The sequence below is a fragment of the Eleutherodactylus coqui genome, chromosome 7 (genome assembly GCF_035609145.1).
Source record: "Eleutherodactylus coqui strain aEleCoq1 chromosome 7, aEleCoq1.hap1, whole genome shotgun sequence".
Taxonomy (NCBI): Eukaryota; Metazoa; Chordata; class Amphibia; order Anura; family Eleutherodactylidae; genus Eleutherodactylus; species Eleutherodactylus coqui.
The window spans coordinates 72,984,847-72,999,308 of record NC_089843.1 but is presented as its reverse complement, the minus strand read 5'-3'; the positions used below and the strand labels follow the sequence as shown (position 1 = coordinate 72,999,308).

Here is a 14,462-nt window from a genome sequence, read left to right as displayed (position 1 = left end):
TCGAACATGCTGTCCAGACTGCAGGCATGATGTTATAGAGCCGGAGGAGCGGAGCAGACTGATATATAGTTTTATAGGGAAAATTCTGTATAGTTTCTGATTTATTCATTTAAATGTCTGCAGTTTCTTAGCTGAACAGTCCAATAGGCGGCCCTATCAGTGATGGACAGTTACCCTTGTATGTACAATCATACATACGTACCTGTCAGTCACTGATAGGACCGCCCATTGGGCTGCTTAGCTAAGAAAGTGCAGAGATTTAAATGAATAAAACACAAGTTCTACTGAATCTTTCCCTATAAACTATATATCAGTCTGCTCAGCCCCTCCTGCTCTATAACATCATGCCTGCAGTTTGGACAGTATGTTCCAGCTGACAGGTTCCCTTTAAAGAACTCGCTACTTCTTTGGGGAGAAGTCGTGACATCAGTTTTATGGCATAAAAAAGTTTACTAAATTTTAGTGCACACGATAGTTGCACAAAAATTTACAAGATTAAGTGCATCAACACTTAAAAAAAAAAGCAGGGTTTCACAGAAAGTGGGTGGGACTTAGTGGGAGGGATGGCCTCCAGAGCCCCGCAGATTTACTATAACTTGTGCCAGAAATTGCAGCAAATTGTAAAGCAAATTCATACCTGTTCAGACCATGTGTAGATTGCATGTTCTGGTGCAATGACTGCCATAGATGTGCCAAATTTATTAAGAGGTCTTTTGTTAAATTTGGCACATTTTACTCCAATTATTAACATTGGTAATATGAAACGCCAGTCCTAATATACCTCTCTGTTATATTTGAGATAACAAGGAATATTTAATGGCATGGAGTCCAGTAGCTAATAATGAATTATTAGATACATTTGAGAAATTGATAACTTTTTACATCCCTACAGAAACTGTTTAATTTTTTTCAAAAATGTGTAGTACAAGTAAAGCTGAGAAAATGTGTTTTTATTACATAAAGATATGTGTCTCCAATTATGAAGCTCCTCTCCTGCACCGATCATTCACTCTCAACTTACTGCTCCAGTGGAGTCTAGCATTGAGGAAAACTGGTGAAAAAAGTGTATAAGCAATATAATGGCCAGATATAGTGTTGTTCATCATGTACATACACTACAGCTTATTCAGAAAAATCGCCAGAAACGACAGGTATGCTTTACTGAAAATAATAATAATCTTTATTTGTATGGCGCCAACTTATTCCGCAGCCTAATGTTCCTAGGCCAGTCTGTACTGTACTTGCTGTGTTAGTGTACTGTATTCCCAGACTAAAGAAAGATTGAAGTCCGATTACTATAAGAGCCATTATTTATCAGTTAAAATATTATTCCAGAACACTATGTGGTCGGGACATTGTAGTAATCAATCTTCCAAATAATTCGCAATTTTTTTCTCTTTCCTCAGGCGGTCCTCGCTGACATATCAACTCTGAAAGTCATGCCACTTCTTCAAATTTTTCTGTTTGCAGTTGTCACCTAATCTTCCCACCAGTCTACAGGAAGCAGCCAAGAGCTATGTAATGTACACAACCAAAGCAAGACTCGGCTCACAAATACCTAGTTTCACTGAATTTACGAATGCGTATTTGCAGGTTTTCAAGCAAGTTGCATGTATTGTCTGAAAGAAATCTTCTTTTGAAACATCATTATTTTTTAAGTATTTAATTTATTTTGCACGGAACACAACTGTAAATAAAGTACGATAACCTTCATCTTCTCGTTAGATCTTAGTTGTTCTATCTATTTAGAGAATGTGACGTTGAAGTGTACCCCGGTGAAAAGTAACAACTTCTCACTGCTTTTGAGTCTCGTGTGCAGTATATTGAGGCCTTCTACGCTACAGAACACTCCAGAGGAGTGCCACTATTTTGAGAAATATATTGGGGCAGATTGATTGGGAAAACTAGTGTTACAGTAACACATTAGCTAGTGACCAGACTGGAGCTGGACAAACAAACTTGGTCACTATACTCAAGCAGAGGATTGGCTTTCCATGTGAGCTTAAAGGGGTTGTCTGGCGGCAAACCTCAAAATTTTACCTTACCCCATTCCCCCTGTCACCCCCCTGGCATAAAATAGCAAAGTAAAGCGGTTTTTAAACCGCTTGCTACTTACCGATCCGACGAAATAAGGACTTTAAAAAATCTTCTCCCAAGATGGCCGCCGGTCCTTTCCCAGGGGTGCTCTGCGGTTTTCTCCCATGGTGCACTGCGGGTCTTCTCCCATGGTGCACCATGGGCTCAGTGCGTTCCATTGCCGATTCCAGCCTCCTGATTGGCTGGAATCGGCACACGTGACGGGGCGGAGCTACACGATGACGCGTAGAAGGGGGCGGAGCCAGAACGCCGCTCGTGCCTGGACCGAGCAGAAGGGGAGAAGACCGCACAGCGCAAGCGCGTCTAAAAAAACAAGAAGACATCAGAATTAGACGGATCCATGGCGACGGGGACGCTAGCAACGGAGCAGGTAAGTGAATAACTTCTGTATGGCTCATATTTAATGCACGATGTACATTACAAAGTGCATTAATATGGCCATACAGAAGTGTATAACCCCACTTGCTGCCGCGAGACAACCCCTTTAAGTAGGCCTAAATAGGAAGCAAGGTGGCTTCTGAAAAGGTAATGTTGGTCATTTAGGTTAAGGGCAAGGTAAAATGGCAGCATCCAGTGGAAAGTAGTAAAAAAATGTAGCACAATACTTAATGCAGGAGATAGAGAGCAAAGACACAGCCTGCCCTGCCCATGCTCACCCTGTATGTTGAAGACCAGCACAGAGCAATTACATAAAAATGAAGTCGGGATGAACTGAGCATGTTTAACCAGGGTGAAGAATTACTGGAGAACATGTCCACGAATAATCATACGTAAACAGAGAGTGATTATGAGATGTTTAGGTGGTGAGAAGTCAAGGCTGCTGTACTTAAATATCGTCTGCCAGCTGATTAGAAAACCGGTAACATGCAGGGAATATTTATTCTGTGGTTTCACTGACTATTGTTGCATCACTGCAGTTTGTGCAGGGGATAGTTCTAATAATATAGATATACAATGTAATTCCCTAATATGAAAATGTAATGGCTGTCATTGGTGCCTATGGTATTACCGTACAGGGTTGTCCAAAGGTATGGAGACACCTGAATAAGTAAACAGTGGTTGGGAATACCATCCTGTGTGTGCCATGTTGCTAATGGGAAGGGGGAATATCTGTTGGGGGTGTTGTCCAACGCAGCAGCCATTTTGAGAGCCTTGATCTTAGAACCAAGTAGATATTTTCAAAATGGAATGGGTGCATGTGACGTGTATCTGGTAGAGAATTTGATGAGAACTCCCAACCTGTGCTTAAATTTCATCTATCTTTATTCCTGACAAAGTTATTAACATTTCCTGGTCATGGAACACACCAAGGATCCACTACAGATATGCTCAATGTGCTCCCTGTTGTTTCTATTCATCAAGGCTATTCTCTTCTCCTATTCACAATGTACTTAGAACAATACCTCAGCAAAAATGCTTGCACAGGCATCCAAGATCTGTTGTTGCATGTGCGCCACACTGTAGATTTTTACTGCGTGAACCCTGGACATGACATGATCCCACAGGTGGAAGTCCAAAGGGGTAAGATTGGGGGCCACTACACTAGCCACGATGTCCAATCCACTTCCCCAGAAACTGCTCATCCAAAAACTCGTTAACTTCACATTCATAATGTCAGGGGTCACCATCCTGCTGGAAGAACACTGGGAATGTGCCATCTCCATTGCACAGTGACAGGAATACCTCATCGTGTAACATTTACAGATACTTGGCAGCAGTAAGGTTGCTGTCGATGAAGAATATGCCCGCTGTCTTTGTACCCCAAATACTGCACCACAACATGACTTGTAGGGATCTGACCAGTGCAGGTTTGTGTTGGAATAGTAGTGAAGGTTTTGTTTGTTCAACTCCAAAGTTGAAGTTGCTTCATCACTGAAAATACTGTCTCTGTGAAATGTGGGTCCCATTGCAATCGCTGTGACACCCATTCCGTAAATTCAACACGTCCTTATTGAGAGGATGCAGAAAATCGATCTTCTACGGATGCCATTTGTGCATAGCCAGTTTGCCCATTGCAGAAGAAAGCCAAGATGGCCATTATTTTTGCTTCATCCTTGGCAGTTTTGTTACGTGGAATTTTGGAGATGTTAGTGCAACTGCGCTGTTGGAATATAATGTGGGTGCCAAATTGGGTATGGTCTGTACAAGTCTCTACTCTTTTATTATCAGGCGTGGGTTTTATAGCAGAATGCAGATGGCTTTATGTCATAGGGTAGCAGACATGCGCATTAGAAAGTGCTGCATCAGTCTTAGATAACTGGTCATCTTCTGGACATGAAGTGATCACGGGCTGATGCGTCATATCTCTAGGCATAGCCCGCTGTTAGGTTGCGCTCACCAGTGTTTTCCTGATATCCTGCTTATGATGAGACTTCTATCCAAGGATGTTGACTGTTGTTTGGTAAACATCCTGTTATCTAGAAGAAACAACTAGCTAACTGAAATGAGACAGAAATTAGAGAGAAATAAGACAGAACAACAGGGAATAGGAGGGACGGCTAAGATCTAGATATTAATTCACTCAGAGGTCCAACAAAGAACCTGTTTGGCGAAATTTGGCAAACAATTTGCCAACTGTGCCAGGCAGATGGGTGGTTTGTAAGGGTGCCAACCATTGAAATCTGCTGCAATGACTCTAGTACTGTGCTCTCCAGAAATTGAAATAATCTGTATCCTTTCCTTGCGTGTTAATCTCATAACTATATTTGTGTCTATAACAAAGAGAAAATTGATAATGGCCTTGGCAGAAATAAAGTTATGTCACATTTATGCACAGATTTAGATTGCTCATCAAATTATCAATCAGTTACATATGTCACATGCACCCCTTCCCATTTCAAAATGTCAATTGGTTCCAAGATGGCGGCTTTTAAAATGGCCTCCGTGTTGGACCCCGCCCTTTTACTGATTTGCCCTTTTTACCTTAGCAACATACACCACACAGGATGGTGTTCCCAACCACCATTTTACGTGACCCCCTGTACTTCAGGTTCTAAGATACTAAGGTGTATGTAAGTGTAGTCCAAGGTCATGTCTTATTTAGCTGGTGCCAAGGTGAAGAGGGTCAGCATTTCATCACTTGTATCCTGATATGAAGAGAATTTCATTTTTGAATTCCTTCCCTTTCTTTCCTCTCTTGTCTGTAGCCATAAACATGTTCTGCTTTTCTGCGCCCTCACTGATATTCTTAATCTATGCCAAAAAGATTTAAATTCTTTTTCAAAGCCTTTCCTTATCTTAATATATCCACACAGGTCATTCCAGAGGTTATTATAATCTAACATTTCAAACACTGGGTATTAGACAGGCATTTCTTAACTTTCACTGAAGTGAACCTAATCCACTGGCCAAGCTACTGTACGTAAGAGATTAATGAGCTTTCTAAAATTATCCATATATATGAAAGACACAAAAAACTCTCTAGAACAACAAAGCAAAGTTTAGCAACGAGAGGCAAGAAAAGATGATTTCAACCTGAATTAAAACTCCTGGTTGTTTGCATGTTGTGGAAAACAGACAGTGGGAGTGAAAGCAGTGCCCCAATTTAGACATATATATATATTATTTATTTATTAGCAGAAAATTGCATTTTGAGCAGTTACCTAAGATTATATTTCGGGATTGCTACATTTGCAAATGCTAATCATTCCTAAAATAAAATGGGCCAGTGAAAGGAAAAACGAATCATCCCCGTTGCTTCACTCTAAGTGGCATCAGCAGAGTATTGGTACAATTTATAGTAGCCTGTACTGTGTAAATGGCATCCTCGTTCACAGAGGGGCAGATGAACACTATAACTGTGACAACACCTAAGGATAAAGTCCTTAACGCATCACCATTAACTTGAAGATGATAGCCTTAGATACTTGGTTACCTAAGGATATACATGGTTATTGTTGGTTGGGGTCAGTCTAGAGACCGGATGGAAATGGCACAAGAACCATTTTTTTACTCTGACACATCACAGCGTGTCCTATTCTTCGATTTTTGGGCGAAAATAGATTCTCAAAACCCCATCGATATGTACTGTAATTGACTGCAGACTTACACTGCAAATCCACCATGTATGCATGCACCTAGTGGCATAGCTATACGGGCTCCCCTTGCCACTGTAGCACAGCACCCATGAGAACCCCCTTCCACCACGCTGTGCGCGGCCCTCTGCACTACAACTCTGGGCTGTTATCTGCATAGAGGTTACCACATCTTCCAGTTGCCAGCCTCATGCTGCTGCTGAACGCCCCACTCCTCCACCGGTGGTGTGCTCTTAGTGGAGGACAAGCTGGTGGAAGAGTTGGGCGCTTAGCTACAGCTTAAGGCCCGCAACCAGAAGATGTGATATCCTCCATGCATATAACCGCACCCAGAGTTGCTGTGCATGGGCTGGTAATATGGAGCATTCTGGTATAACCTGGGTATCTTCTGTATAGAATTATATATGTACAGCTGTTATAAAATATACATCTCCCTGTATATAGTGATATGGAGCATGCTGGTACAACCTGGGCATCTCCTGTATGTAATTATATATGTGCAGCTAGTTTAAGTTATACATCTCCTGTTTATACCGATTTGGAGCATGCTGATATAACCTGGGTATCTCCTGTATATAATTATATATGTATGTACAGCTAGTTTAAGTCATACATCTCCTGTATATAGTGATTTGGAGCATGCTGGTATAACCTGCGTATCTCCTGTATATAACTATATACAGTGGATATAAAAAGTCTACACATCTCTATTAAAATGCCATGTTTTTGTCATGTTAAAAAGATCGGATAAAGATGAATCAGTTCAGATTTATTTCCACCTTCAATGTGACCCGTTATCTGTACAATTCTATTTAAAAAACTGAAATCTTTTAAGGTGGAAAATTATAAAGAAAACTAAAATAATGTGGTTACATAAATATACACACCCCGAAACAAGTGCTTTGTTGATGTATCCTTATCCGCCCTCCACATCTTGACTTGGTAATCTTTGCCTACTCTTCCTTGCAAAAGTGCTCTGAATCTGTCAGATTGCGAGGACATCTCATGTGTAGCGCCCTAGTCAACCCACAGATCTTCAATAGTATTCAGGTTTAGGCTCTGGCTGGGCCATTCCAAAACTTTTGGTGATGCCAAGTGTTGGCTTTGTGCCAAACATACTTTTTGAAATTATGGACCAAAAGTTCCCCCTTGGTCTCATCAGACCATAACCCGTTCTCCCACATACTCTTGTGAGACTTAGGCCTCCTTCCCACGAACGGATTTCCGCCGCGTAAATCGCGGCGAAAATCCGCTGCGTTGCCCGCAGCTATTAGGTTCTATTGAACCTAATAGCACAATGCTCACGATGCGTAATTCCAGCGCGGAATTACGCACCGCGATTTCTCCCGTCCTCACCCGCAGCATGCTCTATTTTCTGCGGGTGAGGACGGGCTGTACGCACTGACGGCTTCCATTGAAGTCAATGGAAGCCGTCCGTTCACGCTATCTCCCGCTGTAACCAGCGGGAGATAGCGTGAAAAAACGCTTTCCCGCCCACCGCCGCGCGTCATATGACGCCAAATGACGCGTCCGGCCGCGTCACGTGACACGGCCGGCCGTGCACGTGACACGGCTGGTGACGCGGCGGTGGTGGGCGGTGACGGGCGGTGACGCGGCGGTGGTGGGCGGGGAAGCGATTTCACGCTATCTCCCGCAGGTAAGTATAGGGGCTCTGGGGGGCGCCGTGACGGGCTTCACTGCGTAATATTACGCGGCGGACCCCGTCACGCTCGTGGGAAGGAGGCCTTAATGTAGTTTTTGGCAAAACATAGCAGGGCTTAGATGTTTTTCTTTGTTAGAAAAGGCTTCCGTCTTGCCCCCTACCCCACAGCCCAGACATATAAAGAATACGGGAGATGGTAGTCACATGCATTACACAGCCAGTACTTGCTAGAAATTCCTGCAGCTCCTTTGATGTTTCCATAGATCTCTTGGCAGCCTCCGGACCAATATTCTTCTGTGCCCTCATTTCTTTTGTAGCAACTTCTGAGGGACGTCTAGTTCTTGGTAATGTCACTGTTATTTTCATGTAGTCCAGGAAACAAGTCATGTTTGGAAAGTTTATGCCAAGGAGCTAGATCATATATGTAAATTTGTTTTGCAGCTATACACAGCATGGTTTAGGTATGGGTACAGGTACAGTTGACTGCAGACTGTATGGTTTGGGTCTTGAGGGATAACTTTGAACTGGAAATTGATCTGGAAAGTAATAATAAACAACAATGTCATCATCGGAGAGATGTTGTCTGAGATCACTGAAGGTAAGGGTAGCTTTACAAAGTATAACGATCAACAAAAAAAAATCACTTAAATTAGCGATTTTCAGTTCTTGGTACCCAACAAGGTATTAAACAAGAAATCGCTCAGTAGTTGCTAGTCACTTTGTTTTGGCTTACTGAAACTAAATGACTAGTGAGCGACTCGCTCTCAGTGTAAACAGGCAGTAGTTCATCTTTGAATGACTACCTCTTCACAGTGAATGGAAGCAGGTGACCGAAAGAGATCTCCAACTCACTCTGTTTCTAATCACTGAACAACTATCGCTGCTGTGTGAAAGCGCAGAAGCAATAGTCCTTGGGACAGCTTTTATGTGCTTATGGCCCTTACAGGTGTTCTGTGTAAAGTAATCCTAAATGCAATGTAATCACCATCACTGTGTAGAGTCGGTGAAACAAACACTGTGCCAGTAAAACAAAGCCGAACACTTCAATAGTGAGGCAACATATGCATAGTCACCTAGAACCAGAATCCATGGATCCAATATGGAATCATAGAAAAAATGTGACAGCATCCAAGGTGCACATATACACAGTATGTAAGGCTGAAAAATGCCACATGTCCACTCAGTTCAGCCCAGTTATCAGTCCTTATATAAGAAACAAGGGTCTGTGTATCACATTGCTTATTTCATTTAACCCTTTCCAATCCACTGATGTCTAAAGACATTCTGATTGAAGGCTGCACAGCTCCAATGTCGAAAGACGTCCGACATGGTACTATTACTGTAGATTAATGGCCGCTCTGTTGTCGGGGGCCTCTCCAGCATGTCCCATACCACAGTACTGGCTCTAGGCAGCAGATGTCGCCATTGTATAATGGCAGAAAAAGTAAGCTTCCTAGGAAACCCTGAATCCAAAAATGGATTGCAAAGGGTTAAAACCTGGCAGCGTATGCCATCAGGATGCAGTGATTTGTCTGCCCTTCTTCCTAGGCTAGGCTGGTGACATTTAGTAGGGAGTTACTTTATTACTTTGCATCTCATCTGACATTTCCTTTTCCTGTGTGAATACACTTGAGAAAACGTTATTTAATAGATTTGTTTTTACCTCATCGCCCTCTACAATTTTTCCTACATTATTTATTAAAGGGCAAACGCTTTCAGTATTAATCTTTTTACTATTTATGTAGTTGAAGAACAGTTTAAGATTAGTTTTACTCTCTGTGCCAATGAGTCTCTCTGTCTTCACCTTTGCTGCTTTTATCTGCTTTTTACATCATTTATTTTTTTTCCTTATAGGTTTTTGGTGCTGCTTTGCTGCTTTCTTGTTTTAGTATTTTAAACACTTTATTGTCCTCTTTACATCTCTATTGAGCCAGATTGGTTTTCTCCTATTCCTAACCCTTTTATTCCTGTAAGGTTTGAACCTCTCACAGTAAGTATTCTGGATGTTTTTAAACATCTCCCATATATTGTCTTTAGTCTTATTTTTTAAGACATTATCCCAGTCAATATGGTTTAGGGCATCTCTGAGCTGCTCAATCTTTACCTTCCTAAAGTTTAGTATTTTTGTAGCTCCCCTATATAAAATTCTCTTAAAAGACGAGTTGAAATACATTATATTATGGCCTCTATTTCCGCAGGTTTCAGGTTCCTAGTCCATCTCCAGATAGTTAAGGTCCCCAATAATAATTACTTCATTGTGATTTGCCATTTCATCTATTTGCTCCAGTAATAGATTTTCAGTAGCTTCTGTTATATTTGGTGATCTATAGAAAACCCCTATGTGGATTTTATTGCTGTTTTCCCTCCATGTATTTTTACCCATAAAGACTCCAAATATAAAAAGTCTTTATTCCTTCAAGAACATAGCAGCAACGTTTCAACAACAAGGTCTTTGTCAAGAACACAAATACATAAAAGTGTCTCATATATATAGTTACATGTTATAGCTATATGGGTAACTATATGAGACACTTTTATGTATTCATATGCTTGACAAAGACCTTGTGATTTAGAAGGTTGCTGCTGTGTTCTTAAAAGGAATGAAGACTTTTTGTATTTGCACCTTAGATGCTGTCATGTTTTTTGCTATGTGTAGAGCTGGTGACTGACTATTATATGGTGACAGCATTATTTTGAGGTATCCTAGAGCTAAATTGCTGTATCTAACTAACTGTTAAAAGTTGTTATCTACAAGACAACTATAAAAGTTGTCTTGTAGATATGGCCATAGGTAGATAGGTAAGTAGATAGATGTGAGAGAGATAGACAGATAGATGTGTATTTTTTACTGATGGAGGAGGGGGTGATGAGTTTTGGAGCTCATGCCTCTAATCCTCTCACACTTTTGCAACATCCCTGGTTGCTGGTGTTGTATAGATGGGCCTAGTAGGACAGCCAATGATACTGCAAAAAGCTTTGAGCAGACCATGATTAGCAGTCATCAAATGTAGTAATGGTGGCCAGCAGTCATCAAATGTGGTAAGGGGTGTGACCCAAAGCTGAATTTGTGCACCCAGGTCCTGCACCCTTAGGGTATGTTCATATGGTCACAATTTGCAATGGGTTAATCCACTGTGATTCGGCCAAAGGCTGCCAGTGGCAGAGTTCCACAGCTGAAACTATTGTTTTCTGTCATGGATTGGCATGCGGATCTGCATGTGGATTTCCTCCATTGAGGTTCGGTGGAGCTAATCTGCAGTTTTTCAGTGCAGAATCTGTGCCAATATTGAACAGGTATGCAGATTTTAACATTTTTTGAAACAATATGAATAGCGCATATAATAGCCCATTTACATGAATTGTTGGTAAAATGCTTGTGGATTCTGTCCGGATTTGGGCATGGAATTTACAACATGTGAGCATAGCATATATTTACTGTATGAATACAGAATACAGCACATTAAAGATAAGAGGATGCCTAAAAGCTGATGGGGAAAAAATTAACAGTGTCATACACAGATATCAGTCAAGTTACAGCTTTTCAGCTCAACTCATTTTAAAATGAGAGAAGGGATCTAATTGGTGGTTGTTGGTTAAACAGGCATGTTTTATGCATAAGGACCCTTGTACTTACATCACTCATTTCTATGACATTTCCTGAAGTCATGTTTTTATACCCTTTGTTATCTATGCACTTAGAGTCTTCAGAGGAGCTAGCTGGTATAGAAAATTATTTTGGGAAATTCTGAGTTCATAGATGGGAGTCCATTGTTTGGGATCCTCATCTTTCAGCCAGAGTGGAGAGTAACTAAAAGGAGCCATTTTTCATCTGGAGGCCCCAGAGCATGAGTGACATTGATTATCTCATGACAATGGCACCATTCAAGGGCTGAGCAGCAAGTGAACAGTCAGTTCTTGAGGTTGTGATATGGTATGTTGGAAGATAGAAAAATGGGCAAATGTAAAGATCTGAGAGCAACTTTGACAAAGAGCAAATTGTGATGGCTGGATGATTCGGTTAGAGTTGCTACCAAGTTATAGGTCTTCTGAGGTGTTCCAGTATGCAGTGGTTAGGATATATGGATATGTGTATGTGCCACAAAAACTCATGAATGCCTAGAGCAATTTCAACCAAACTTAGTACATATATAAGTCATCACATAGGGACAAATTTGGGGGTGGGGGGGGGGGGACAAGACAGCCCCACTACCCCTGGGGGGGATGGAGGAGGGAATGCTGGAGTTGCACTTGAGCAGATGGTTTTTATTTCGCAGTCTTAGATTACACAGATGACCTCCTCCTCATCATACACTAATCTATTACATATACAACCTCCTCCTCCTCAAATACTAATATATTACACAGACCTCCTGCTCCTCAGATAATTTCTTACACAGACAACCTCCTCCTCTGCTCTAACTACCACACGGCTTCCCACCAGCACTCAGCCACTATGTACCACACAGAAATGAGCTCAGCACTCACTCTTATGAAAGCTGTCCAAAAGGAAATCTGTGTTGCCCATAGCAACCAATCACAGCGCAGCTTTCATTTTACCTCAGCAGTATAACAAGGGAAAAATCAGCTGTGATTGGTTGCTATTGGCAACAAAAATTATAGGGGAAGTTGGTGAGTTTTTGAGGTCAGTATTACACAGACCTCAGATAATATCTTACACAGACAACTTCCTCCTCAAATACTAATATTACACAGATGACCTCCTCCTCATATACCAATATAATACACAGACAACCTGCTCCTCATGCAGTAGGATATTACACAGATGACCTCTTCCTCCTCATATACTAATATATTAAATCAGTACACCCATATATATATATATATATATTATGCATACACACACACACATATATATATAATATATACACACACACACAGGCAACACCAGAAAAGACAGCCCCACCACCCCTGGTGGATGTAGGTTAGGTCCACTCGGCCAGATAATGGTCTTTCTCTGTGCGGTAGTGTCTTGTGGAGCCACATGAATCATCCTCCTTCTGACTCCTCTACTGCAACACAGTCACTTAGTTCTGCTATTGTATATGTGTTATGTTTATGGAATCATAGAATAGTAAAGTTGGAAGGGACCTCCAGGGTTATCGGGTCCAACCCCTGCTCAATGCAGGATTCACTAAATCATCACAGACAGATGTCCTTTGTTTGAACACTTCCATTGAACTCACCACCTCTCATGGCAACCTGTTCCACTCATTGATCACCCTCACTGTCAAAATCTGTTTTCGAATATCTAATCTAGTTTTTTTCCATAGAGGGGAAAAGTTGCGCCAAAACAATTCCACCCAAACAAGCACTGTATATAATTTACTTACATTTATTAAGATCTTGTATAGTGCAGTGTTTTGATCATGATACAGGCCCATCCATCACTGATATAGTAGCTATTCGTGTCACAGCTCAGGAACTTCTCATATAATTCATTACTGGACAGCCAAGAACAACACACACACATCCCGTGTCACCTGTGTAATGAGAGAAGGACATAATAACATGCGCAAAATGTTATCACAGCAAACATCTCCATGTGCTGCTCGTATGTAGAAAAATGAAAGCACTCATTACAGAAGCTTCATCAGCCAACCTCGTTATTTACAGCGTGAAGACAGGACAGACATTGTTATTCAGGATATGGGAGTAGTACCACATCCTTGGAAGCCGGAGGGAGGCTGTGTTAATGGTGTCTATGATGATGCATCCTACTTTAGTAATGAGGTTGACTGTATGTGCCTCAGGGACATGTCGTAACTACATTGATTATATCCATTTCATGTCGTGGCATGAGCCAGAATGTGAAGCTACAACCCTTCTTATAACTGACTTCATACTTCTTGAGACTGAGGGAACACATTCGTAAAGGTATTTTTCCATAATGACCCAAGCTATGAAGATCTTTTCAGGCTATTTCAAGTACACAAAACAATCAGAAACTCAGGACGTCAAACTGATTGTGCAGAGTGTTGCTATTTTTGGGCAGAACTCTCGGAACGGAGTTTGGTTTGGAGAAGACACGGCTTATATAGGCCCACAAATGTTTGCTGAAGTATTTTGCTATGGTAAACTCCTAAGAAAACTATCATCTGTAATGCCAAAGCAATGTGTAAGATCTCATGTTCATAACAGTAAAGGCAAAATCTATATAGATAGTCTGCCCCCAGTTACTGTACAATGTAATGTGAATTTTAGAGTTGTTTTTCAACAAATCCTCACTTGTAGGCACAGATTGTCCTACAAGTGGGGATTTGTTGAAAAATTGCACCACAAGACTTATTTGCTTTTGCAGCAGCTGACTGGCATTGATTGCTCCAGTTAAATCTACAGTCCACTAGTACCCCCGGGTCTTTTTCCATATCACTTTTCCCTGGCAGTACCCCATTTAATGTATATTGGTGACATCCGTTTCTCCTGCCCATTTATCAATATTGAACTTCATTTGCCATTTTTCTACTCAAGTTCCCAGGTTATCTAGGTCCTTTTGTAGACCTACATTGTCCTCCTTGGTATTAACCCTTTCCCACTCCAGGACGTACATTAACGTCCTGGAGCGTTGGAGTATGTATGAAGAGAGGTCGCGGGGCAACCTCTCTTCATACAGTGCGGGCGTCAGCTGTTTATTACAGCTGGCATCCGCG

The 14,462-nt window shown here is 41.4% G+C and overlaps 1 protein-coding gene and 1 long non-coding RNA gene across 4 annotated transcripts in view; one reads left to right on the top strand and one right to left on the bottom strand.

Annotated features, from left to right (window-relative positions):
• Positions 1-1,803, top strand: part of TBC1D19 (TBC1 domain family member 19) — a 168,334-nt gene extending 166,531 nt beyond the window's left edge. For 2 of the 3 annotated variants that reach the window (XM_066574627.1, XM_066574624.1), the window contains one exon: positions 1,407-1,803. In XM_066574627.1, coding sequence (XP_066430724.1) covers positions 1,407-1,481 — 75 coding nt within the window. In that variant the 3' untranslated portion in view covers positions 1,482-1,803. The remainder of the gene's footprint in view (positions 1-1,406) is intronic. The other variant, XM_066574626.1, reaches the window with a different exon arrangement.
• A 6,079-nt stretch (positions 1,804-7,882) lies between these two features.
• On the bottom strand, positions 7,883-13,530 carry LOC136573335 (uncharacterized). The gene is made up of 3 exons (XR_010785873.1): positions 13,415-13,530; positions 13,146-13,295; positions 7,883-8,330 (listed from the first exon to the last, which is right to left on the bottom strand). It is a non-coding gene; the product is annotated as an uncharacterized lncRNA (long non-coding RNA).
• Positions 13,531-14,462: the final 932 nt, after the last annotated feature.